Genomic DNA, 24169 nt, shown 5'->3' with positions numbered 1-24169 from the left:
TAATTCTACCTCATCATTTACAGAGAGCACATCAGAAAGTGTAAGTTTTTTCATATTAGTGGATATTTCCTTGGCTGTTGCAAATTATGTTGGGAGACACACACCAATTAAATATATGACTTATATGGTATATTGTCTGGTTCTTAAATGAAAAATAAAGAAAGTAAGACAGAGTAGTCAGCTTTAGACTTGTTGAAAAGGGGTGTGTTTAGGGAAGGGGCATTAAATACTCCTCTCAAAGGTTCACTTAAAAGCTTTTCTGAGCTTTCAATTACATTTCATGATCTTTATCAATACATATCTGCTCTAAAGTCGTTCACGGTTTATTCTAATTCGATTTTAATATGCTTGAGCACCCCGTGCTGTGCAAACTATACATTTTACTCGTCACTTCACAGTGACCCTGATCGGCAACGGGTCACTATTGCTGCCTTTTGCGTCTCCTGGGAAGCGCACACTCCTTTTTATTACATTCAATCAGGACTACTTTTGGTAAGATGACACACATTCTTTGTTTATATTGCTTATTTTTAGAGAACCGTCGCCCAGAGCTTCGTTGTGTTACAGCGACAGAATGACGGAAAGAAACCGTAAACCTCGCGTTCCAGTTAACGTTACTTCTTCTTTTATAGTTACGATATTTTTACACAGTACGCGAATGCAGCATAAATCCTAAAGGCTTTTTAGAGTGACGTCAGGCTGTGGACTGCCCAGCCAAGATGGCTGACAGCATCCCGTTAAATCCGGTGCGGAAGAACTCGAAGAGAGGACCGTATTACAGCTCAGCCAGACTTTCAAGGTACGTAGGGGCTAGCTGGGCTCTTTCTTTGGTCGCGTACTGAAGAAACAACCGTTTGTCTAAAATGTTTACATTTCACTGCCTCGCGTCTGTGTGCGGGGGTCGGGTTGTTAGCTTGCGATGCTAGCACTGCTGCTGACAGCTTCGCATTTTCTCATTTGACAGCTGCTTGGTTCGCTCACGACATCATCCATAAAGATAAAAATCCGTCTAATGTTTAATCTGCCTTTTACTAGTCCATTACAACAAACTGGACAACCTCTTAGCGTGCGTTAGTGACAGATATATGTTGATCACTGCACTGATCAGTCCCCTCTGGCATCTAACTTACAGTCACATGATAGCTTAACTGTGTTGGGTTCGTCACATGCTATAAAAGTGTTGTTGCATGATGTAGACATAATTCACCAGCTTGTTCATTTTTCAGACTGGACGATGATGAGCTAATAAAGCCCATCAGGGTCAGGAATGGACAGGAAGTGAACTAGTCGCATGACCAGGTACTTTTAGACCAAGTAAAAGGTTGATATTGATTGTTTACGTCTGTGCATATATTTAATTGGCAGCCCACCATAAATGTATCTACCACAATTAGCTTTGCATATAAGCAGCTCTTCTTGAGTTGTGATGATGTTTATCAACCTTACATTTAAACTTTAGATTTAAGAGAAACACCTCTGTTTCTTTTGCTCTTAATAATAAAAACTGCATTTAAAAAATGTGACAGTTACTTGTTAAAGCTTTTCCACCAACACAGAAAGCAGTTGTTGGCAATGATGCCTGTGGTGCACAGAGCCAGAAAACCTTTTTACAAACCAGCCCACGTTTCCACTGGATTTGGAGTTGAATTATTATGTAATCATACGTGTGAGTTACCTAGTGAGAAACACTGTGGCTATAAATGTGCCTTGTTGGCAAGTCCAAAAAACATGTAAACGAAACACAGAAACAGTGATGAAAATTCCTGGTTGTTGATGATTCATACATTGTCTAAAGCACAGTGGTTTGGGGTTAAATCCAACACGTCAAATTGATTTGCTGTTTGCACTACCACCACTTTTTGAGTATTCAATTTGTGTAATCCTTTTAGTCTACAGTCCCTGTCTTTTTAAGAGCTTCTCCTCCCATATTAAGTAAAGTGCATATTTTTGCTTTTCAGACTTTACAGTTTACCTTCCATTTGTCTTGAGGTCTGTCCAGTTAAACTATTCTGTTTGAGAGAGTATAGAGTTTTACTCTTACCATCAGCCATTATCTATTCTTCTTGCTGCTCACTGTCTTTCTGATTGGCAATGAACAATTTAAGGTTTATACGGTGACAGCATTATCCCACTTGAACTCTGCTACTCTCTTAGGTTACGTTGACCAGCAAACATTTTACCCACAAGACTTCTTAACCTTCTTAGTTTGTTTGTTTTTATTTATTTGCCACTTTTTATGCCATAGTTTGATATGAAAAAAGTAGATTTATTCCCTGTAAATATTTGCAGTTTTCCCCACATCATGCAGAATCTTTCACCTACATACAAAGTTTAAAACAAAACTGCCAACAGTCGAGAAAATAATTTGACAATAATTTGGCCGGTAATTTTACAGAATCTCATGGAAATCACACTTTTGTTAAAATGTTTTTCACCCGAATCTAGAATAAACACTTGAAATTAGGACTTGGAGAGACCAAGCATCACATTGACGGGGAGAGAGTGCTGGAGATATTACAGTTAATAAGAATCATCTGTGGTTATTCTAGTGTTAATATATAGAATTGGAGATGTGGACAGATATTCAGAGGTCTGGAACCAAACTTATCAAAGGCATAGATAAGATAAAAGTGTATAAATATTATGCTAGGGATCTGTGTTGAATGTAGCACTACAGATTAAGTAATACATGCTTTCTGGGATTGTTGTTGCCTTAGTTTGGGTGTGAAACAGTCCATGCTGGCTAACGTGGTGAGGATAGCTAACAAGTTGTTTTAGGACTGAGTGTGCTCTTATTTAAAGTATCATTATCTCTCTTGTTCCTTAAGTAAAGTTGCAGGAGCTCTCAGCTCTCAGGCTTCACCACCGTCTGCATGTTTTGCTTTGGCATGATGAGCATCTCTGGTGGGCCGTATCAGTGAGAACTAGTGAGGGTGGTTGATCTTAAGCTCATAATCCCGCTGATGCTAGTTTTATGCTTGTTTACATGTCCATGTTTTTTTGTAGGTCAAGAAACTTATTCATGTACAGAGTGACCATTCATGCTGCTTCTATTCCAGAGTTTACCAAATTGAGATTTTCTTTTTTGGGTGGGGCAGCCTAGCTGAAAACATCTGCCTCAACCTAAAAATATGTTCTGTATTTATTATGTTTTCCTTTTTTAGCTGTCTGGAAATGAAGTTCAAAGTGTAGACTGGGTGAAACAGAACTACTACATGTAAATGCACAATTCTGTGCATTTACATGTAGTAGTTCTGTTTCACTTTTTCAATTGATTGAAATGAAAAACTGTACTAAATTTAAAATCACACTTGTGAATGTAGTGATGCTTTGTAGTCAACTTTCAAGTGTTGGATGTTAAAGCTCCCTGCTTACCTCTGAGCAACATTGTATTCACACAGCAGTAATATGTTCATTCAAGTCAGTGCAGAGGCTTCGACCTGTGTACACCGGTTTTTCAGTTAATTTTCCTTAATTTATTGTGTTGTGAATCAGCAGAAATCATCACAGAATTCTTTGTACATTTAAAATCTTTTATCATCAGTCCCTGGCTTTTTCAAATGTACACCCTTTGTGCAGAAAACATAAAAACATTCATCAGCAAATACTCTGCGAATCTCAACACCTGCAGTTAGCACCTTGTCAGTCCTGGTGTGAGAATCTAAAAGTGATATTATAAGAAATGATGCCAATGATATTTTTTTTTTTCTGCATGGTGGCGTGGATGTTTCATTCAAAAAGTGGCTGCTGGTAAAGGAAGCAGACTTGACACGTTTAGCTTGTAACGTGGCACCAGTATCTTAGTTCTGAAGGTATCTGATAAGACTTTTGATGTTTTTGTCCATAAAATGTCTCATTGTGTTGAATCAGTGTGATCAACTTTGATGGTAGTGAAGTAGGCAGCTTCATCACATCCCATTAACACCAGATTTGGGTTTGCGGCATAATTAATTGACAATAACTATTTAATAAAAAGAGGTGGATTCTCACTTGGTTTTTAACCTGTCTCACCTGTGTGAAATATCTGCATCAGGACATTCAGCAGGTAGTTTGACAGCATACTGAAAGAGCAGCTTTGGCTTATTTAATTTCTTCACAAACAGCATGATGCTTGAGTTTATTTATTTTTGTAGTTATGAAACATTGAAAAAAATTAGTATGGGGCCCCGCTTACCATGTGTGGAATGACTGAAGTGTGGATGTGCATGGAGAAATATTACAGGTATAAATATGGTCGTGGGTCTTTTTTACACAGTTTAAGAATAGCATAGACTACTATATGCCAGTAGAAATGGAAATGGTCTTGACTTTATAGCTACCAAGAGAAAATCTCTTCTTATCGTAAACCTGATAGACTCTTTGGTACCTTTTTATACTCATACTCATTGCGTACTATAGCAGACTATCTGTCACCTTATCTGAGTTTCGATATAGGACTGTAGACTTTTGCTTAATTACTTAAATATCAGTGTATTACAAAAGATTTTCATTCAATATTATATTTAATGTGTATATTCCTGCCCTGTGTTGTCGGTGTGCAACTAGTCTGGATTTATGGTGACTTATCCAGCATTGTGAGCACATAGAGGTTTTCTCCGTAAGGCTACAGACTTTAATGATTCTTTAGAGGGGCCTCATGAATTATTTACGTGCTTCTCCAGTGTTTCTTTATAATGTGAATAGGAGACATACTCTACAGTACTCAGTGATAGAGGAACTGAGCCAACTACTCTAACTAGTGTTAAAGCAACATTGTGTAAGAGTTGTTGTTTTTTATGATTTGGTGGTGGTGTGATTCACCGCTGTCGTAAATGTCATACATTACTTAATGATAAAAAAAACTGGCAAGTTGACAACTTATTGCCAAACATCAAGCTAGGGTAACAACACAAGACACAGCAACATTATACCACTCCAGCAGACAGAAGGCCAGTTAGACATCTTTCAGCCTTTTCATTTCACAAACCTCTTGGCAAAGTCCGGTAGCCTTTTGCTTGGTCACTTTCTTTCTCTTTTTTTTAGCTTCTTCCACCAACAGCCTCTTTGGCCTCTTCACCTCTGCCATTAGTTAACGTTGCTGAGACCTGTCCTGCATTCTTTTAGCTGTTTTAGCTCACGCAATGAGTAAAAGCCAGTCCGAAATTTACTCTTGCCTCTTCCTAGCTTCCTCCGACGTCTTCTTCAGTCGCTTCGCAGCCATGACGTCCATACTGAACATACTGAAAGAACTTACATTGTACATTATATAATTTTTGCTGTTTTCTAACAGCTTGCTTGCTGAAGAGTCTTGTTGTTGTATGATATAATGCCATAAAGCATTGCGCCGTTCTCGCTATAGGTTTGCTGCCCGGGATTCCTTATGCTACATAGTGCAATATCAGTCGTCCATCAAAATGTGTCTGAAGCTGTTATTTTAAGATAAAATTACTACATAATGTTGCTTTAATCTTGGCTTTTCTTCACCTGTACAATATGTAGATCATGTATAATTTGGCATCCATGTGGATTGAAAGAGGAATTTATCGTTATGAGTAGAGTATTTTGTCAGAAGTGCAGAGTGTATAATTCTCATTTTCATTACATTTTAATAGAAAATCATTACTATTGAATTTATATCTATCTCTTTTGATGTGGTGTTATCATGATTAACCTCAAGCAAATATTGTGACTTTTATAATAATTTATAAGGCTGGAACAGTGTCTGTAATTGTTACCATTCCTCTTTCAAGACAGTGGATCCTGCTGAACACTATGTATTGTAATTCCATTTTTCAGTTTCTTTATATTTTACTGTACTCTGTCCTCACAGATACTCCCCAGAAGATGAGCCCTCTAACCTGGACGAGATGCCTCTGATGATGTCGGAGGAAGGCTTTGAGAATGATGAGAGCGACTACCAGACGCTGCCCCGGGCCAGAGTCAGTCAGAGACAGAGAGGCCTGGGCTGGTTCCTCCTGGGGGGGTGGAAAGTCCTCTGTGGCAGGTATTTCTACAGCTTTGCATTATTGTTGTTTAAATGTTTTTATTATAACTTAATGACTTGGTCATTTGTGCATGAAAACTCAAAACAAATCATGGAACGATCATATTCTAGTCTCATGTAGCTGGACTTATCCCGCTTGCTTTAGTTCAGTCCTCAGGAGAAAGTTGCTGAAACCATTTCTAAATAAACAAAAATGATCAAATATTCTCAAAGTTCCTGCAACACGTTTTAACCTTCTGCCACATACTGCCAAACATTAACATAATTTTCTCACTTTTATTACAGTAGTCTAAGATTTATACTTTCCAGTAATAACAGACTGATTAATCAGGCCAATATCAGGCATTTTATCGTAATCAGAAATGACCGATGTCTGCAGTCAACAAACAAAAAAAACATCTGTATGCAACCTTGTTGTTGGGAAGCCGGTGAAAAAGTTAGTTTCGAGCCCAAAATTTCCTCAGTCACCATAGTCTTTTCTACATGTTAACATGTTTCTCCTAAATGACATCAAATCTGATCTAAAACCTTTCTGGTTAGCGTTAAATATATATTGTTATACTGCAGAGAATAATGCAGTTGAATGATGTCACTTCTGAGTATATTTGTATGTATTTATGTTTCTATTGAATTTAGGCTGAAACAAGTCATCGATTTAATAAAATGCAAATTCTTTGCATCGATGCTTCTTTTAATCCATATAACTGTACAGCACAGTGTTTCGCATGGACATTTATTACTGTCGCACATCGCCCTCACGCTGTGAACACGACGTGATTATAATGAAGCTGTTTGCAAAGTGAAGGAAGAAGGAGAGAAAATAGCAAGGGACAAAGAAGAAAGTGTCCAAAGTATGGGATTATTTCAAGCTAAAGAAAACAACAACTCTTTAATGTTACCATCTGTCCACCGTAAAACGAAACTTATGTCGCCTCGGCAACAGCACGACGGCAGCTGATCAGAAAGCAACCGGTGTTCTGCCAGCGGACCACAGACAAGATAACAGTAACAGCAACTTTAGCATTTAACTGAAATCATGATTGATTGTTGAGTTGAAGGCCAGCCAAAGTAATCCGCAGTTCTCAGCTGAAAATATTGTTATTGTTGTTCTCCTTTTTGGGCCGTGAGTTGTAACCTCAGTCAAGAATTAACTGGGTGTTGGGGAGCTGCACCTTTTAACTCCCCTGCAGCTCTCTCTGTAGCTCAGACAATCCCTGCTACCTGCGTGTGCTAATCCATCCTTTCACCCATATTCTTTGTCTTTTATAATTGCCATCTTGAAAATAACAAACAGCTGTTTCGTGTGCAGAATCGCTCATGTAAATGTTTCACATTTGCATGTGTGTTTTCTTGACAAAACGTGGTTTGGTGACCAGCGTCGGGTGACAAAGCCGCTGTCAGCTCCTGTAGTGTGTGTGACCCCCTGTCACCGATCAGTCACGTAGCGTGAACGCCACAACGACCTCAAGACTTCCGTCACAAGACGGCAAGTTGTGTGAACAGCACGTCCATCGGCCAACGCTGAAAGTCGTGTAGTCTGCACGAGCCTTTAGTATAACTTGTACTGGGTGATGTTTGTTTTTAAAGCAGCTGTCTGGTTGTTGGTCTGATGTTTGCTGTATAACACACTATCAATTTCCGAAAGGACTAATCGCCTATAAACATGCACAGCTGATCCCGTTACCGGGGGGGCGCCAAGTGCCGCCAAGCACAAGTACTTCTTCAATGATGCATCGATGAATCGTTGAAATAATCTGTAGAAGCTTCGAATGCTAAAATCATCGTTAGCTGCAGCCCTAATTTCATTAATTTAATAAAAAATTACATCTAAAACACATTACTAGCTAAGCTAACCATGTATATTAGATTGTATATTCTATAATAATAATGGGATTATACATTACTTTTTTTGTTTTGATATCTGCATAATAAATCGGCCACTGGCAGCTCTGTTCTCTAAATATTGGTATTAGCCATTAAAAAACCTGTATCGATCGCCCATTACTTTGTAGGCTGTCTAACTGATCTAGAAACATAAAGAGCTCAGCGTATCGGTTGTAAAACCATAGTCCAAGAATAGTTGCAAGGTCAGGTATTTTCAGAGTAAACACACACAGATATCTACTGCTGTCAAATAAATTCCTCTGTTGCACTGCAAAGTCAATATGAGAGTTATTGTATATTTCCATTTGGACCTTTAACCACTCAGAGTTGTCAGTATTTTGTCATTCTGTAAATGTATGTGTAGTGTATAATGTCAGTAAGTATGCTCATGATGATCAGTTTGGATTTCGAACGCACTGGTAGTTGTGCATGAAGTGCAAAGAGAGGATAAGGGCATGTTTTTGGTCGAGTTCCTCGATGCGCACCATCAGCCCAAAAAGATTTTCAGGTCAAACAGAACGGTGCGGTTTATCCAGCTAATGATTAATTTGACAGGTTTTGCCCTCTAAAGATGCTCCTTTCTGGATAAGAGAGGAGTGTTTGTTTATGCCAGAACAATAACATGTAACATTTATAAACAAATGTTTGTGCAGCACTTCAGTGCCCAGAAAGTAACATTTACGGGTGAATTTCATAGAATGATCTGTTTTTGGTGTCGTTTTGTTGGTAGTGGTGCATCTCCAGTTGAAGCTGCATATTGATCCCCCCTCCCATCCCCCCCACTAATGAACAAATCGGATTTTTCACAGCTGACCAGTTTGATGCTTTCCAGTAATTTTATGTGTGCTTAGTGTGAGATTATAAAACACAAATAATTCACAGTGAATAAGCCCTGACTGTTCAAATGGCATATTATTTGAATAGCATTCATTTGCTCAAATAATCGCTCTTATGAAACTGGACTCGGAGTGCACAGAGACAGAGAACATCGAGGCCAATACAAACAAGACTTTTTACCAAAGTTGGTTTATTTAGTTTTATGTTTTGCCAACTTGCTTAAAAAGTGGAAAAGCCAAGTCGATCAGCATGACGGTATACACTGACACTCTCCCCACTTCCCCCCCAGGTGCCAGTTTAGGTCATGCTCACATCAAGCTGCTCTCATTGTAATTTACCCCCACACTACACCTCTGTTTGCATTTGATATCAGATATGCTAGATAAGCCCCAATGTAGTCATTAGCAGGTTGATAGAAAGTCAAATACTTTTTAAAAAGTAAATGTCAATCTACAATTCATCCCTCTCTTTTTCTTTTTTTTTTTGTTAATATCACAATAATAACATGGGTACATAGGAAATGTCTGGTCTTTAGAAAGAGTCGACACAAGGTAAAACTAACAAGGAAACGAAGACATATGCATATTGTATTCTGCCATACAGTGTGTTTGTCTGCACACATTCGGCGTGTCCGGTTGTTGAGGCTTAGCGGCTTATTCGGCTCTAGAAGTGTCTGACTCCCACAGCTTGAACAAGAGAATTCCCTCCTGGAGAAAACGTAACCTTTTCAGATCATTCAAAGTGCTAGAAGCAAAAGATGTCTTTATAAAACTGTGTCAAAAGAAGCCTTGAAGATCTAATTAACACTGACAAGACCATGGATATCAATAACATCAGTAGTGTAGGATGCAGTAGAGCACAGCTGAGGAGCTCAGAGGCCACTATTTATTGAACAGCTGAGAATATTAATGAGAATTGAGATTACTGAATTGGTAAGTCTCAGTCTGTAGTAAGGGGTCATTGTGTTCTTTTTTTCATTACAAAAATCCAGGCATTTATTGTAATGAATGTTATAAATATATATATGTTGTTTTTTTTAATTGGATGCAAAATAACTTTATTTGAATCTGGCTGATGTGTTAGATAATCAGTTGCTCTTTGGCTTTTATGACAATTTTTTACATTTCTGTCTTTTCACTTTCTGTAACCAGAAGTGTATTCTGAGCTGTCCTCCTAGTTAGAAGACTGTTCACTAGTGTTGTAGTGCTTGAGACCAGTCTTTGATGGTCTCGACCACATTTGTACTCGGTCTTGTCTCGGACATTGAGGACTCAGGATTTTATTTCAAGACCGTAACTTTGGGAATATAAATAAATTGCTTTTGCATTGTCTGATTTATTTGTTAACATCCTTACTTTGATTGGACGTAAACCTTATTGCTTCAAATGCAGCCAATAACCCTAATTAAAATTGTGTTAAAATGAAAAATGTACATAATAAATTGGTTGCTCCGTATGGCCATAAGCACATGGTACTTTACTTTAAGAGTTTGAACACACATTTGCAGGTCAAAAATGAATGATCAAATGTGGAATAATGTTACAAGAGTCACCCAGAAAGTATAATGCTTGTAAAAAATTGTGTTGTGTCATAAATCAATAATGATAATTATAGATAGAAGTACCCATGATGTTGTTCCACATTTTATTGTGTGTCATCTAATATGGGGAATTGGTCTTGGTCTCAGCCCCTAAAAGTTTTGGTCTTGACTTGGTCTTGGTTTGAGCAGGACATTCAACTTACTTATAGTTCACTAAGACATGCTGTTGTGATGTTAGCTGTAACAGCTGGAGAGCTGGAGAGCTTCTTGTTGTGTCGTTGTTCACTCCATCAGGGTATTTGTCATGCTGTTGGATTTCTCCCTTCTAAGTTCTCACTTACTCCACTTTTAAAATGCAGAGAAATATTCCTACTTCCAGTTGAAAATGCCATATTTAATTGAATTTACAAAAAAATGTTATATATCCGGATATAATTTTTTTGCCATATCACATAGCCCTAAATCAGTTGTCACGATCAGCCTTTGCCTACAGCCATTTGCTTGTTTAAAAAACCTAAATTTACTGGCAGCAGTCAGTTTTTTTTTCCCAAGTGTCTAAGGTTGTAGGACACAAACTAAACACAGATATACAATAGATATGAAACGATTAATATTAAACAATTAGACGGTCGGTAATAATGTAAACTGCAACATATTTTGATAATCGATTAATCCATTTAAGTCAACTCTCATGCAAAAAAGACCTCCTTAATTGCTAGGATTTTCTGCTTTTGTCTGTTTGGTTTTAGCTTGTTGGTTGTAGAAAACAAGTAATTCACCTAGATTTCAGGCATCACAATTTTCTTTGATTTATCAAGAAAGTAATTGGCGGATTAAATGATAATGAAAATGATTGTTAGTTGCAGCCCTAAACATTTAGCAGCATGCGGTTGGTGTAATGTGTTTACATGCTGGCTCATATCGATTCTTCTCCTCTCAGCTGCTGTGACTGCCTTGCACATATATGTCGGAGGAAGAAGGAGCTGAAGGCCAGGACGGTCTGGCTCGGCTGCCCGGAGAAATGTGAAGAGAAGTACCCCAAAAACGCCATCAAAAACCAGAAGTACAACATCTTTACCTTTGTGCCTGGGGTGAGTTGGATTTCAGAGAATAACAAAGAATTTTAGCCTCCATTAGGTAAACTGTCTTTCCGTATGTAACAAAATTCACATTTCATGCTCTAATCTTTGTTCCAAGTTATGGCTTTTCTGTGTGAGTCGATGGTCCAGCGGGTATTAACTTTTATAGTCCTTTCAATGTCAATTAATCCTTCCAGTTGAAATACGCTGATCTTGTCACAGATTAACAGTATGTAAAGCACAGTAGCATGCGCTGACTCTAATTGTTAACTGTTCTGTCATTAAGTTACAGGATTACACTGTAGGGGACATTAGAGATCCATCAGACTTACTTATTAAAAAACCAAATGGTTCCATGATTAAGAGGGCTGCCCTCGGCCCAGGCCATAAAATGTCAACTGTCTATTAGAGACGTAGATATTCTCATCGATGGTGAACGAAACTGCTCTGTTTTTTCCCCACCACTTTGAATTATTAAATACACACAAATTGAGTTTAGCAGTGTGCATTTTTCCCTAAAGGTCAGGGGGTTCATTAACTGTAGAGCATCGCCCATTGATCCCATTGTCTCTGATAATCTGTGACTAGACGCTACACTCATTATTGCAAACATTATTCAAAATTTGACCTTAGATGAATAGAATACTAAGGGATCCCTGTTGATGGATAGCCCATTTGCAAACAGCCCTCAGTAAGTCAGATGTGGTGTGTGTGATTTAAGAAAGTTGGTGAATTTTCCTTCTTTAGTCATTATTGTGGTCCTGTTTGTTTTGTGCTTATTGTTTGTTTTGTGTTTATTCTCCAAAACGTCGCACCAGCCAAACAACATTGTACCAAGTTGCCGTGCCATGTGAAGTCTGACACTTTGAGAACTTCTGTTTCAAATGGCATTCAGGGTACAGAGTTTCCATTAGGTTAATGTAAAGTTAACAGCATTAACTTGTATCTTATTCCACCTTGGAACATGTACAGTAACCCATCCCGCCTGCTTTGTTGTTGCTGCATCCTCTTTGTCTTCTTTGGCAGCTGTCGTCGTCTTTGAGTCACCTTGCTGACATGGTCACTCACCTCACTGAATCTTTGTCTTCTGCTCCCCTCTCAGGTTCTCTACCAGCAGTTCAAGTTCTTCCTCAATCTCTACTTTCTGGTGGTGGCCTGTTCCCAGTTTGTGCCATCACTGAAAATTGGATATTTGTACACTTACTGGGCTCCTCTGGTAAATGCACTTCAGTTTTTACTGTGTAATTGATTTGTTTGGAAAATATCTTTGGTCTCCCAAAGCATGACTGCACTGGATAATGCCACACTGTCTTTGTTCGTATGTATTTGTGGGTGGTGTTATTGTTTATTTAAAACAGTCGTGTTGTGATTAATAAATTCAACATAAGCCAATTAGAGCTGAAATGATAATTGTCAGAAAACTCAAGATAATGAATTAATTTTTAAATACAAAAAAGGCCAAACATCTTCTGGTTCCAGCAATTCAAATGTGAGGATTTGCTGCTTCTCTCTTTTTTATATCTTACATGTGAAAATAACTGTAAGTTGCAGACCTAATGCCAATAGACCATCTTTAACTCATACTTTAGAGTCATATATTTATCCGAGGGAGACTTAAAGAATTTAATTTACAATTTCGGACTGTGTTTTGTGCTAATGATCAAGTTGATCAAATGTTTTCTTAGAGAAAGAGGTAAAGGCAAACAGTTTGAGTTATCGTGACCTCATTTGAGATTTAATTCAACTTTTCAGCAACTGACAGAATGTCTGTAGTTAAGACTGTTCTAGGTGAGAAGTAACACTTAATAAAGTGAGACATGAACCTTTCCTTTGTGTAAAAGTAAGCTTTATATGTAAAGTTAATGGATTCTGGTATTAATGAAGCTTTGCAAATGATAATTTTGGGATTGATCTGTTTTATTTTTTGTACTCAGGGTTTTGTGTTAGCAGTTACAGTGGTGCGCGAGGCTGTGGATGAAATGCGACGGTACCAACGGGACAAAGAGATGAACTCTCAACTCTACAGCAAGCTCACAGTGCGAGGTCAGTGAGAGGACTGAAAGAAATCTATCCGCAGTCTTCCTCATGCCTCTAACTGTTTGCTGACATTATGATAACGGATATTCCTCTGAATAGTCGAGCTCTCCCCATGCAATTAATAGACGGCACTTTACTGGATCAACACTTGTAACAGAAGTCATTCTTCTCGCTGTAATTGCATTGATTTTTTTCTCTCTCAGGTTCTCAAGACTGTATGATCTAAGATCTGTCCCTGTGTTGAATGTGTGGTAAAATCCCCCTGTGTGGTATCTGTGACTATGGCTGAGGATGTCGCTTTCGCACTCTCTGTGTGCTCATGTGCATGTTCAGTTATGTGTGCTTGTGAGCACAGAAGAAGAAGGGTAGTAGCGGATATTGAAGCAATATAATTGAGTGTGACCCTATGTGCCAGTGTTTTTGTCTATGCTTCAAACCAGAGATGCAAACAGAAGGGTATCACATTATCATGCAGGAGGTAATCAATCTGTTAGAAGGTGAGAGACAATGAGAAGAGCAATAGCAAAAGTGGGTTGTGGTTTTAGGAGTCGGTGTCAATTTCAAGGGCCAGAAATCAATAGCTGCATTTTATATCATAGCTATTTAAAAATTCACAGCATATCTTAAAAATGAAGAGTCAGATTTTAATGTGAAGTTACTTTAAGATTGCTGTCTGTTGTCTTTCAAATTTTTCGTCATTCCACCTTTCTTTTTCCTTAGGTAAAGTTCAAGTGAAGAGTTCAGACATACAAGTTGGGGACCTGATCATTGTTGATAAGGTAAAGCTTTAGTGTTTCCTGATGATATATTCGCATTCAAGGATTTTGAAATGCTCTGTTTCCTGCTACAAATGTTACTACCCAAGTGGCTGGGAGACATTGTCCACGATGACCTGTAGCTTGGAAAGCATCCTCCTCTCTGACACCACCGACAGAATCCAGCTCCACCCCCACAACATCACCGGCCTTGCTGATCAGTTTGTTGATTCTGTTAGCGTCCACTACCCTCAACCTGCTGCCCCAGCATGCAACAGCAACAGGATAGCATTGGCCACCACAGACTCAAAACATCCTCAGCATTGTCCGGCAGATGTTGAAGGACCTCAGCCTCCTCAGAAAATAGACTGCTTTGGCCCTTCCTGTAGAGGGCTTGGGTGTTCTTGGCCCAGTCCAGTTTGTCATTGTGCACTCCCAGGTATTTGTAATCCTCCACAATGTCCACACTGCCCCCCTGGATGGAAACAGGGGTCACTGGTGCCTTGGCTCTCCTTAGATTCATAACCAGCTCCTTAGTCTTTGTCACGTTGAGCTGCAGATGGTTCTGCTTGCACCATGTGACAAAGTCACCCACCACAGATTTGTACTCAGCCTCATCACCCTTGCTGATACATCCAACCACAGCCGAGTCACCAGAAAACTTCTGAAGATGGCAGGACGGCTGGATAAAGTTAATTCTGTAAAACAGATTCTTCACACTGAAGAATTAATACTGCATTACTTCAGTAGTTTCTCAGGTTTGAGTTAATTTAAAGAGAATTTGCCTTTTTCCCTAATGTTTGCATTTTGCAGCATGATTTTACTCTTGTCTTAGTTGAAATTAGTGACTTTATGTATTACTACATGTTCTCCACACCTCCAAAAGAAGACAAAGGGTTGTTGACCAGAAAGATAGAATAACTTTACTGGATTTGAAGGCACAGTGTTAATCAGAATTTTGCTCTGCTGTGAAATTAATAATGCTTAAAAAACTCGCCTGTTAAACAGGTGGATTTCAGCTCATCCAACATGAAATCCAGCTGCTGCTAGAAATTGGAAAAGTTACATTTCCATTACTGCGTGTTAGACAGACTTAAAAAATATATTTCTCCTTCACCCTCTGGTCAAGGTATTGACCTTGTTTAATTATTCAGGAAGATTCAAAGGCTTTTGCCACAGTGCTCAGTAACACACTGCCATTTGCACTCTTGTTTTTGTTCTCTCTCTTCTTATAGAACCAAAGGATTCCTGCAGACATGATATTCCTGAGAACATCAGAGAGAAATGGTGAGCAGGCAAAGTGTTTGTGTAACTTTATCAATGTGAAACAGGATATTGCTGAAAAGACATAATCATGCTCAGCAAACTTCTCCTGGATTGATAAAGGTTTTAAAATTGGGGAAAATCATTGCAATAGATAAAATATTAATGCAAAAATAAAATACAATAAAACATACAAAATGCCTAACAGCTGAACTTTGTGTGCCCTTTAACGAACTGTGTAAAGATCATTTGGGTGAGGAATGGGACTTTTCCCTACACTTTCCAGTCCCTTGACATCATCTGATCAAGGCAGCAAGTGATTCATATGATTTATGTCACATTCTTCTTGTGACTGATGATGCAAATTCCAATTAATCAATGAGCTGCGTCAGATCCTGGCTCTTTTCTAAGGGGTATCGGGAGGAAATGTTCTGAGGACATCATTTCCATCAATCTTTGATGTGCCAATATGCTTGGCAGGGAGTTGTTGATGTCTTTATGCCTCAAACACACACATACATAAACACATCTTTGTCTTTCACACACAAGGTCTCATATACTTTGTCTTTCACATACTCATACACACACATCTCACTGATGTTATGTGAGCAGCTGAAGCACCATTGCAGCAGAAGGAAAGCATGAATCATCCTCTCTGTGTTAATGTTTTCCATCATAGTTAACCCTCCAGGGATGGTTTATAGCTGCCCTTTACCCTCCCTGTCAAATAGTTGTACTCATCCATCAGTTTCACATGTAATATTACCTCCAATCAATGCAGGTCACGACTGCTCAACGTTTATCGGACCTTGTGGTGTCCACAGCAGCCAGAGATTCTTCGGATTGTGCTACAGGCTATAAGGCACTGCGCTGTTGAATGTGCCAGTGTATTGCCGTATTATACTTGTTACATGCTACACATTTTTTATTTTTTATTTTTTTTAAGTATAGTGTTACATTTAATACATTTACATTTAAGCATTAAATGCTATAGTAAACCTCATCAACAACACAATTTCATTGTCAACAAATTCATCAAAACTCAAATGTTTGTAGGCTGAACTTTGTTAAACCATGAAAACTTCGTTCAGAACATCCCAGGGTTTCCAAAATATGTTTTTGCTGAGTTTCATACTAAATCCTCAATTTTCTGTGTGAAATTGTAATATAGCTATAAACACTAACATCATCTTCCTCAAACTCTAATCATAGAATTCACTTTGAAACAAGGTTATAAGCAATATAATGACATTTAGCATATTGGTTTGTTCTGCAGAGTGTGAAAACTGTTACTATAACTGTGTACTATACATTAATCTAAGGGGAACATAAGGTTCAATTGGCTACCCTTGGATAGCCAATTGAATCACTTAAGTGTCAGAACTTGGGGAGGCCATGACACAGTGCATGGAACAGTGGATAAGGTGCATGCTCTTGGTTTGGGAGACCTGGGTTAGATTCCCACTGCGACACATCCACCAACGTGTCCTTGAGCGAGACACTTAACCCCTAGTTGCTCCAGAGGAGTGCAACCTCTGACTTACTGTATATAGTGTGTATATACTGTATAGTGTGTGTATATAGAGTAAATGACCGGAATGTGCATATCTGTATATTTTGGAAAGAAGCAAAGCATAGCTAAATAAACACACTGATCACTGTATTGTGACAATAAGACCCCACCGTCAGTGCGAGAGAGCTGTGCAAACCATGTAACAGGACAAGAATCTTGATAGTACTTCTGTCCTTTTTTTTTTTTTTCAGGTTCCTGTTTCATCAGAACCGATCAGCTGGACGGAGAAACAGACTGGAAACTGAAGGTTGCTGTTGGCTGCACGCAACGACTACCAGCAGTGGGGGTATGGATACATTACAATGTGGTGAATCTCTGGTAACAGACAAACAGATTGTAAATAAGTGAATGAGTGTTCTGTTATCACTAAAACCATTGCTCATCAAATGAAGTTGTCTGGCTGTGATGGAAACCTAATCACTGGTGACAGACAGCAGGAACAATCTGAACCTGACAGCAGCTTCCTTTAACTGGAGGCGATACTCAGCACAGGATTTAAGTTGAGTTGATGGGTTGTTTTTTTTTCTGTTGCCACTTAATGTGATCAGAGAATTAAAGTTTCAGCAAGTCATTTGGTGATTGAGCCGTGACATTCGTATTGGGTTTCAAGAGACGTGAAGATCATAAAGAGTTGTGTTCACTGTAGCCACTCTTCAACATTGTCTCAATACATGGGCAACGTGTTTCCTCAGATCTGTTCTTGAATAGCTCAGGTCATACTTTAGGTACAGGATCATAATTGATGTTCTCAATAGTGAAATTTAAAATTTCCCTAAAGGCCATTTTAAGATCAAGTTAATGATATTATGTATTAAGTTTAAAAAACACCAACAATATGAGTACTGACAAATTCAGACTTGAGTGTCATTACTCCTTTGTGTCTGCTCTGTCACTAAATAAACCCAGTTTCTTTGAACATACAATATATTATCAGTAGCCATGTTGATGTCTGAATACATCAATGCATTCCACTGAGTCTCTGAAAAAGACTAGAGCAACATTACTCTACCGTTGGAGGTTTAATAAAATAATCTTCCCTGCACCTCTTTAACTACTCTGCCCATGTTCTCACCAGGAGAACACTATCTGAGCATCACTGAGGGTTGAGGGCTGCTGCAAAGGCTGCCTGCCTGAATAATTAAATATTTACAGTCAATTTTGTTCCACTCGGGGCGAAAAAGGCTTTTGTTCTCAACTCAAGGTCCACTTATCAAAGTTGTCTCAATTCCCCGCATGACTACTGAATTTTCATGCTGAAGCACGTTTATATCATCACAGGAATTTACTTGACATTCATCTGAAGTGATTTTAATAATGGCAGCATCAGAACATGCAGAAATGTAAGGACTGGAAACATGAAAGCATAGATGAGTTGCAAAGATCATAAACAATACCCTGTCTAAAGGTACGTTTGTTTTAACAAGAAAAAAAATCATGTATTCTAGAAAAATAAATTATAAGATAACTATATATTAATTTATTTAATCTAAATCCTTTATCGCCTCCCTTTCTGCCATGTCTCCTTGTCTCAGGACCTCTTCTCCATCAGCGCCTATGTCTACGCCCAGAGGCCTCAGCTGGACATCCACAGTTTTGAGGGGAACTTCACAAGGGTACAGTAGCTCGTTGACATATTTATAAGCAGTAAAACAAATCTTAAACACATGCAGGTTTTTTTCAATAGAAACTGGACTGACATAGGAGATGTGTATCACTGCAGTGTGTTGACAGGCGGCAACAATGAGAGCTTGTGTGTCCATCCGGGCCTGTTGTTATCTCCAGCAGGCATACCTCTTACATCACAGGCAGGTTCTCGCAGCTCCAGCTCCATCCATCCTGTCTTGGTTGTTGCTCAGTGATTTTTTTTTTTTTTTTTTTTTTTTTTTTTTTTCTGTCTTTTTTTTTTTTTTTTATTAATAGCAGATTAGCGCAGCCCCCACAGAGAGGAGAGCTCTGGTACAAAGGGAGGCTTTGTGGCCCGTCTTCACTCTTGGCCACACACCAGGCTTAGTGAGCGAGCACTTCCTCCGCTCATTCATCCTCCGCGGCCTTCCTTTGCATAGCGTGTGCTTTTAGTCTGAGCAGGATGGGAAAAAAATGGGTTCCCACAGATCCGCAGCAAATGAACTTACCTATTTATGAGAGTTTCTTTTTTTCCTCCCCCCCCCCCCCCGCTTGAGACGGATATGGTGGCTTTGTTTCTGTGGTCTTAATTGAGACCCTCTGCAGTTATGAACACCGTAGTATGCCAATGACAGAGCGGTCAAGCATTTTGCAACCTGACATTTATTTTTCATGCACCTCTTCCCATGTTTGAGTGACTTGACAGGATGTGGGTGCTTAGGTATCATAATTATCATATCAGAGAGGCAATTTGAGCCGAAACTGGAGCCTTGACTCTGCACTACTGACACAAGCCATTTTCAGCTTTCGTCTTTATTTAAGAGAGAGGGGTAAAATGGGGGGAGTGTGAAACAAGAGGCTCTCTAGGGGCTTATTTATCACTGAAATCTCATCTACGTGCACTCTCTATACTGTTTTTAAGAGGAGCCTCTATCGCCATGCCAAATCTAGTGAAAGTATTGATAAAGGGACTACTGTATTGCCTCAGTCTGCACAACTGTGTCAGGTGCTTGTGAAAATTAATGGCACAGCAGAGCCCGGCCATTCTGGTCAGGCTGTATTCTCTGTCAACTGAGCTCATGTTGCTCGGTTCTGTTTAGCTGAAGTCTCTATTTTCAGGGACGTTTTGTGTGCTTTTGCCCACAGCAGTGAATAAAATGGCAAAAGAAATAATCCACTGTGCAATTCTACTATTTTGTTTGAAATTTCTTTTCAGATCGGGTTTAAAATGACCAAAAACACCACCAGAGTGTATTATACACAGCTGAAAATATTGTATTGCTTTTACCATCGCCCTTTCCATCTTAATTTGAGCCCACAGAAATGAATAGAATCAAAAAGTGAAAGTCGAAATAAATTTCAGCCTAAATTTTCTTTTTAATTTTTGAAAAGAAGTCGATCAATCAATTGTCTTTTATCTGTCACATTTGAGGAAACGCGTGACATTTCTTGTTAACTATTTTTGAACTCTGGTGCCTGCAATTAATTGGCTTTAGTGTTAGTTGGAGAGTTGCATGGACACATAATGCCAACATGGGTTCAATAAAAAGATACAGTTTGAAACACTGTTGCTAGAGGTGCTCCGATCAGGATTTTTTGGGCCGATCGCTGAAAGCCGTATCGGCAGATACCGATCACTGGGTCTATTTGGAGTCTTTTATTTATCATGTAGCATTATACAGTATACTGTATATTTATTTAATTGGTCCTAAAAACAGTGTATTAAGTGTTAAAGTGAACAGATGATAAAGTATCATGAAATGACAACTGTTTATTTTATTGCCAGGAAACATGGGCAACAAATTCAGCTCAATCTTTGTTAGAGACTTTGCCTGGTTACTATGAACATCTTATTGCTTAACAAATATAGCTTTACCTGTGGAATAAACTACAAAAACAGAACAAACAGCATCTTTATAAATTTACTACAACCATAAAAACTGCAACAAAAAAGGCTGTAGCCAAAATATTTAGGAGATGAAGGAGCACAGGCATCATGAGTCGAAGATAAACTCTGAAGTAGCTGCTTTTTGTTCTGGAAAGCTCAGGCAGGCTCTGTGGGCTTTAGGGGGGAGAGAGGAGCAGAGACAGGGAGAAGGGCTACAGAGAGGAGTCAAAACTGCCTTCAGTGAGATTTGAAAATAAGGAAAATTTTAAAAATAAGAATAGGCTACAATGTAAACTCCATATTATACAGTCAGTTGTTAATATTACATAGGCTACTATATTAATTCTAATTTCATATGGTTTGCCATTAGTAGGCTATAGGCCTTTATATTATTTCAGTGGATTGTTTTCATTTTTAATCCTTGTGCAGGAAGCACAGTCTACATATCTTACATGCTGCCACCGACTTTACCAGAGGAGAGAATAGCAAACACTTTAAATACGGCCAGAAGGTTTGATTTCATAAAGGTTAAATACACGGGAGATTTACGGGGAAACATTTAACGGGTGAGAACAGGAAAAATACTGGAGAATCTCGGGGGGGAAAACGGGAGGGTTGACATGAGAGGAGTAGAGAGAGGAGTGGGGTTATGTGAGGCTACATCCACACTGCTACGTTTTTAAAACAGTTTTATAACGAAAACCATCTTCTCCGTCCACAGCAGCGTTTCAGCTGCATCTCAGAGTTGATCTCTGTCTGTATTTGGACTGAAAACACATCTAGTGGCCGTTCAGGTAGCTACACTGGGCATGCGCGTGCCAGTGTAAACATGAAGCAGATGGTTTACTCCAGACGATTAGCGAAAGATGACATTAATACAGACCAAGAACCCCACCAGGCTTTATTTTTTATTTTTTTTTGCATTGACCGACAACGAAGTGGAAGTGTTACTGAAAGTAACGCCGGAAAACAGACTGGGAGTTGTCGCAAAGTAAATACAGCGACATGCACAGTATGCTAGGCTAACTGTTAAGTGTTATTTACACAGCACTTATATTTTAATAAAAATACCAAAAAAACTAAAACTCCTTGAAGCATCGTGTTTTTGCTTTGCATGACTGATAAGCCAAATGTGAGTGTGTGTCATCGTTTTATAAAGTCCTCTGTTTTGTCCATCGGGTCAGCAGCGTTTTCTGATTCACCGTTTTAATCTGGACGGGAGGCGGAAACTTTGTAAAAGGTCTCCGTTTTTGTAAGGAAAACAGAAAGAGAGAGGCAGTCAGCTGATTGACTGGCGCCACTCTTTGCATCAGGAAACTCACACTGCAGGATGAGTCTCTCTCTCTCTCTGCCTGATATGTCTGTTAAACTCCGGTTGCGGGTGGATTGTGAGTGAGATGAGCACAGCTGCGACAGTTTCACATGATCTCTCCTGCGTGTTGCTCCACTTGTCTGAATTCTGCTCAACTCTAATTGTAAATGATTATGTGGGCGCATTAATCCCTTCTTGTCTGAGACGGACTTTGGTGCTAGCTAGCTTTGAAAACCGCTCACACAGCGTAGTGAAACATTTTAGCTGCCATTGAAAATTTGTCAGGCGAGTATTGCATCATCTGATCGGCTTTTCTTATCGGCCTTTTTAGCGACCACCGATCAAACTAGTTAAAGCCATTATCGGCCGATTATGATCGGTAACCGATCGATCGGAGCACCCTTAATTGTTGCCCTGCTAGACTGTGTACTATACTGCCATATCTTACTGATAAAAGCCTATAAAGAGAAACAAATTCTGAAGCAATGCTTTTCCTTTTTTATTTCTTATGTAGGAAGACACAGATCCACAGATTAATGAGAGTCTGAGCATTGAAAACACTCTTTGGGCCAGCACAGTCGTTGCATCTGGTAAGTAAATGACAACTTTTACTTTTATAAGTCTGTTTTACCTGATGTTGGTTTCCAGTAACACTGTAGAGAGTTTTATGTATGGTCGGCTGCCCATTGAATCTCTACCATGTTTTTCCACCTGTTTTGAAATCGCAATTTTAATTTACATATTAAAAAAAAAAAATCGTATTTTGTACTTGGATTAGGTGAAAATGTTGACTTTTTTTTTTTCGTTGACACTTTAAACACCTAGACTTCAGAGCATTCATGTCATTCTGGGACCATTACATGCAGCCACTCAACCAAAAAAGAAAGAACTAATAAAAATAGTGGGGGTGCCAGAAGTGTCTGTAACCTCAACGACCCTGGTTCAAGTCTAGACAGGGGCATACTAGAACACAGCAGGGGTAAATGTGGATCAGAATAGATATATTTATGTTCACATAACGTACTGGATGGAAACACACACAGTGGTTCACATTTTATTTTGCTGGGATTTTAGAAACTTTGCAGAACAGAAAAACAAAAACAATCCCTGCAGGGAATTAAACCTTGAAGGTGTATGACTTGATACCACTGTGTGCTTGTTTGGGGAACTCTGAGAATACCCACAGTTGAGGTAATCCTCCCTCGCTCCAACTAAGCGATTCCCCACAGAAACGATTGTGTCAGTTGAGAGTGTTTGTGACGCCATCCCAGTGATGGCCGCAACCATTGATTTGTGGTGTTGCTCTCCCCTCTGGCCTGACCTTGACCAGAAGAACAAACACACACACATTCTCACAAAAAGCCTGACTTAGACCCTTTACATCATCTCTGCTTGGGAATGTCATTGTCCCTCACAAGCCTCTCCTTGACAAGACACTTCATCGCCTAATTCTGGGCACTTGAACTGGCCCAGATCACCAAGTATTCACTCTCTTATAGGCCCCAGTCCAGCTGTGACAAGAGAATTACTTGTTCGCATATTCAAATTGAAGCCCCTCTGCATGCTGAGCCGCACACCATTTGTCACCTGGTTCAATATTTCTGAAGTTAGAAGTCAACGAGAGCAATTCATCACCTTTCTCCTCAGGTCTTGTAACCATTGATGTCTTTTCTCTTCCTCTCCCTGCAGGCACTTCACTTTCCTCGTTTTGTATTCTTCCTGTTTTAAACTTTCTTGCCATTTTTATAGGTTGGGGATTTCAGAGGCTGTATTTAGGTTTATTATTGCCTTTGCTCCCCCATTAAGCTCATTTAATATTAATGACTCATTAATCCTTTGTAATAAGGCCACCGTAATGAATTGGCAAATAAAGATGGCAGTGTATTGATCAGGTTTTATGAGCTTCCATAGGGTGGCTGAAAGCCCTGAGACTCTAAGCGTATTAAACTCTTGTCTGTTGGCTTGAGTGGCAATGAGACAAAACTGCCTCAGCTCAGCCTTATTGTGTTTCCTCTCATGCAGTTCATCTTACTTGACCAAGGTGTGTGTGTGTGTGTGAGAGAGAGAGATGGTGGGGGTGGGGTGCAGTTAATGAGCAGCATTACTTTCCTTGTCTCTCTCCTTGGCAGGCACTGTGATAGGGGTGGTGATCTACACAGGCAAAGAGACCAGAAGCGTACTGAACACGTCCTATGCCAAGAATAAGGTGAATGCTTTTTTTTGTATATCTGCAGGAAAGACTGCAAGTTCTGTGACTTGTTTATCTTAATAAAACAAATTGATATATCGATAAGTAGTTTGGTTTTTAAAATGTCAGAAAACTACAGGAAAAACCTCAACAATTTATAAAAGTCCAAGATTGCATCTTCAGATGTCTTGTTTTCTGACTAACCCA

The 24169-nt window shown here is 39.1% G+C and overlaps 1 protein-coding gene across 2 annotated transcripts in view; it reads left to right on the top strand.

Moving 5' to 3' along the window:
- Window positions 1–708: 708 nt before the first annotated feature.
- The window catches only part of atp9b (ATPase phospholipid transporting 9B), a 45311-nt gene continuing 21850 nt past the window's right edge, over window positions 709–24169 (top strand). The window contains exons 1-12 of one of the 2 annotated variants that reach the window (XM_038724575.1): window positions 709–799; window positions 1227–1299; window positions 5810–5983; window positions 11185–11335; window positions 12426–12539; window positions 13258–13366; window positions 14081–14139; window positions 15351–15402; window positions 17143–17237; window positions 18484–18564; window positions 22289–22364; window positions 23904–23980. In XM_038724575.1, coding sequence (XP_038580503.1) covers window positions 1292–1299; window positions 5810–5983; window positions 11185–11335; window positions 12426–12539; window positions 13258–13366; window positions 14081–14139; window positions 15351–15402; window positions 17143–17237; window positions 18484–18564; window positions 22289–22364; window positions 23904–23980 — 996 coding nt within the window. In that variant the 5' untranslated portion in view covers window positions 709–799; window positions 1227–1291. The remainder of the gene's footprint in view (window positions 800–1226; window positions 1300–5809; window positions 5984–11184; window positions 11336–12425; window positions 12540–13257; window positions 13367–14080; window positions 14140–15350; window positions 15403–17142; window positions 17238–18483; window positions 18565–22288; window positions 22365–23903; window positions 23981–24169) is intronic. The other variant, XM_038724574.1, reaches the window with a different exon arrangement.

This window comes from Micropterus salmoides, unplaced genomic scaffold (genome assembly GCF_014851395.1).
Source record: "Micropterus salmoides isolate LMB-PRFRI ecotype aquatic unplaced genomic scaffold, ASM1485139v1 Ms_hic_scaffold_17, whole genome shotgun sequence".
In the NCBI taxonomy this organism is placed as follows: Eukaryota; Metazoa; Chordata; class Actinopteri; order Centrarchiformes; family Centrarchidae; genus Micropterus; species Micropterus salmoides.
This window is presented reverse-complemented; position numbering and strand designations above follow the sequence as displayed.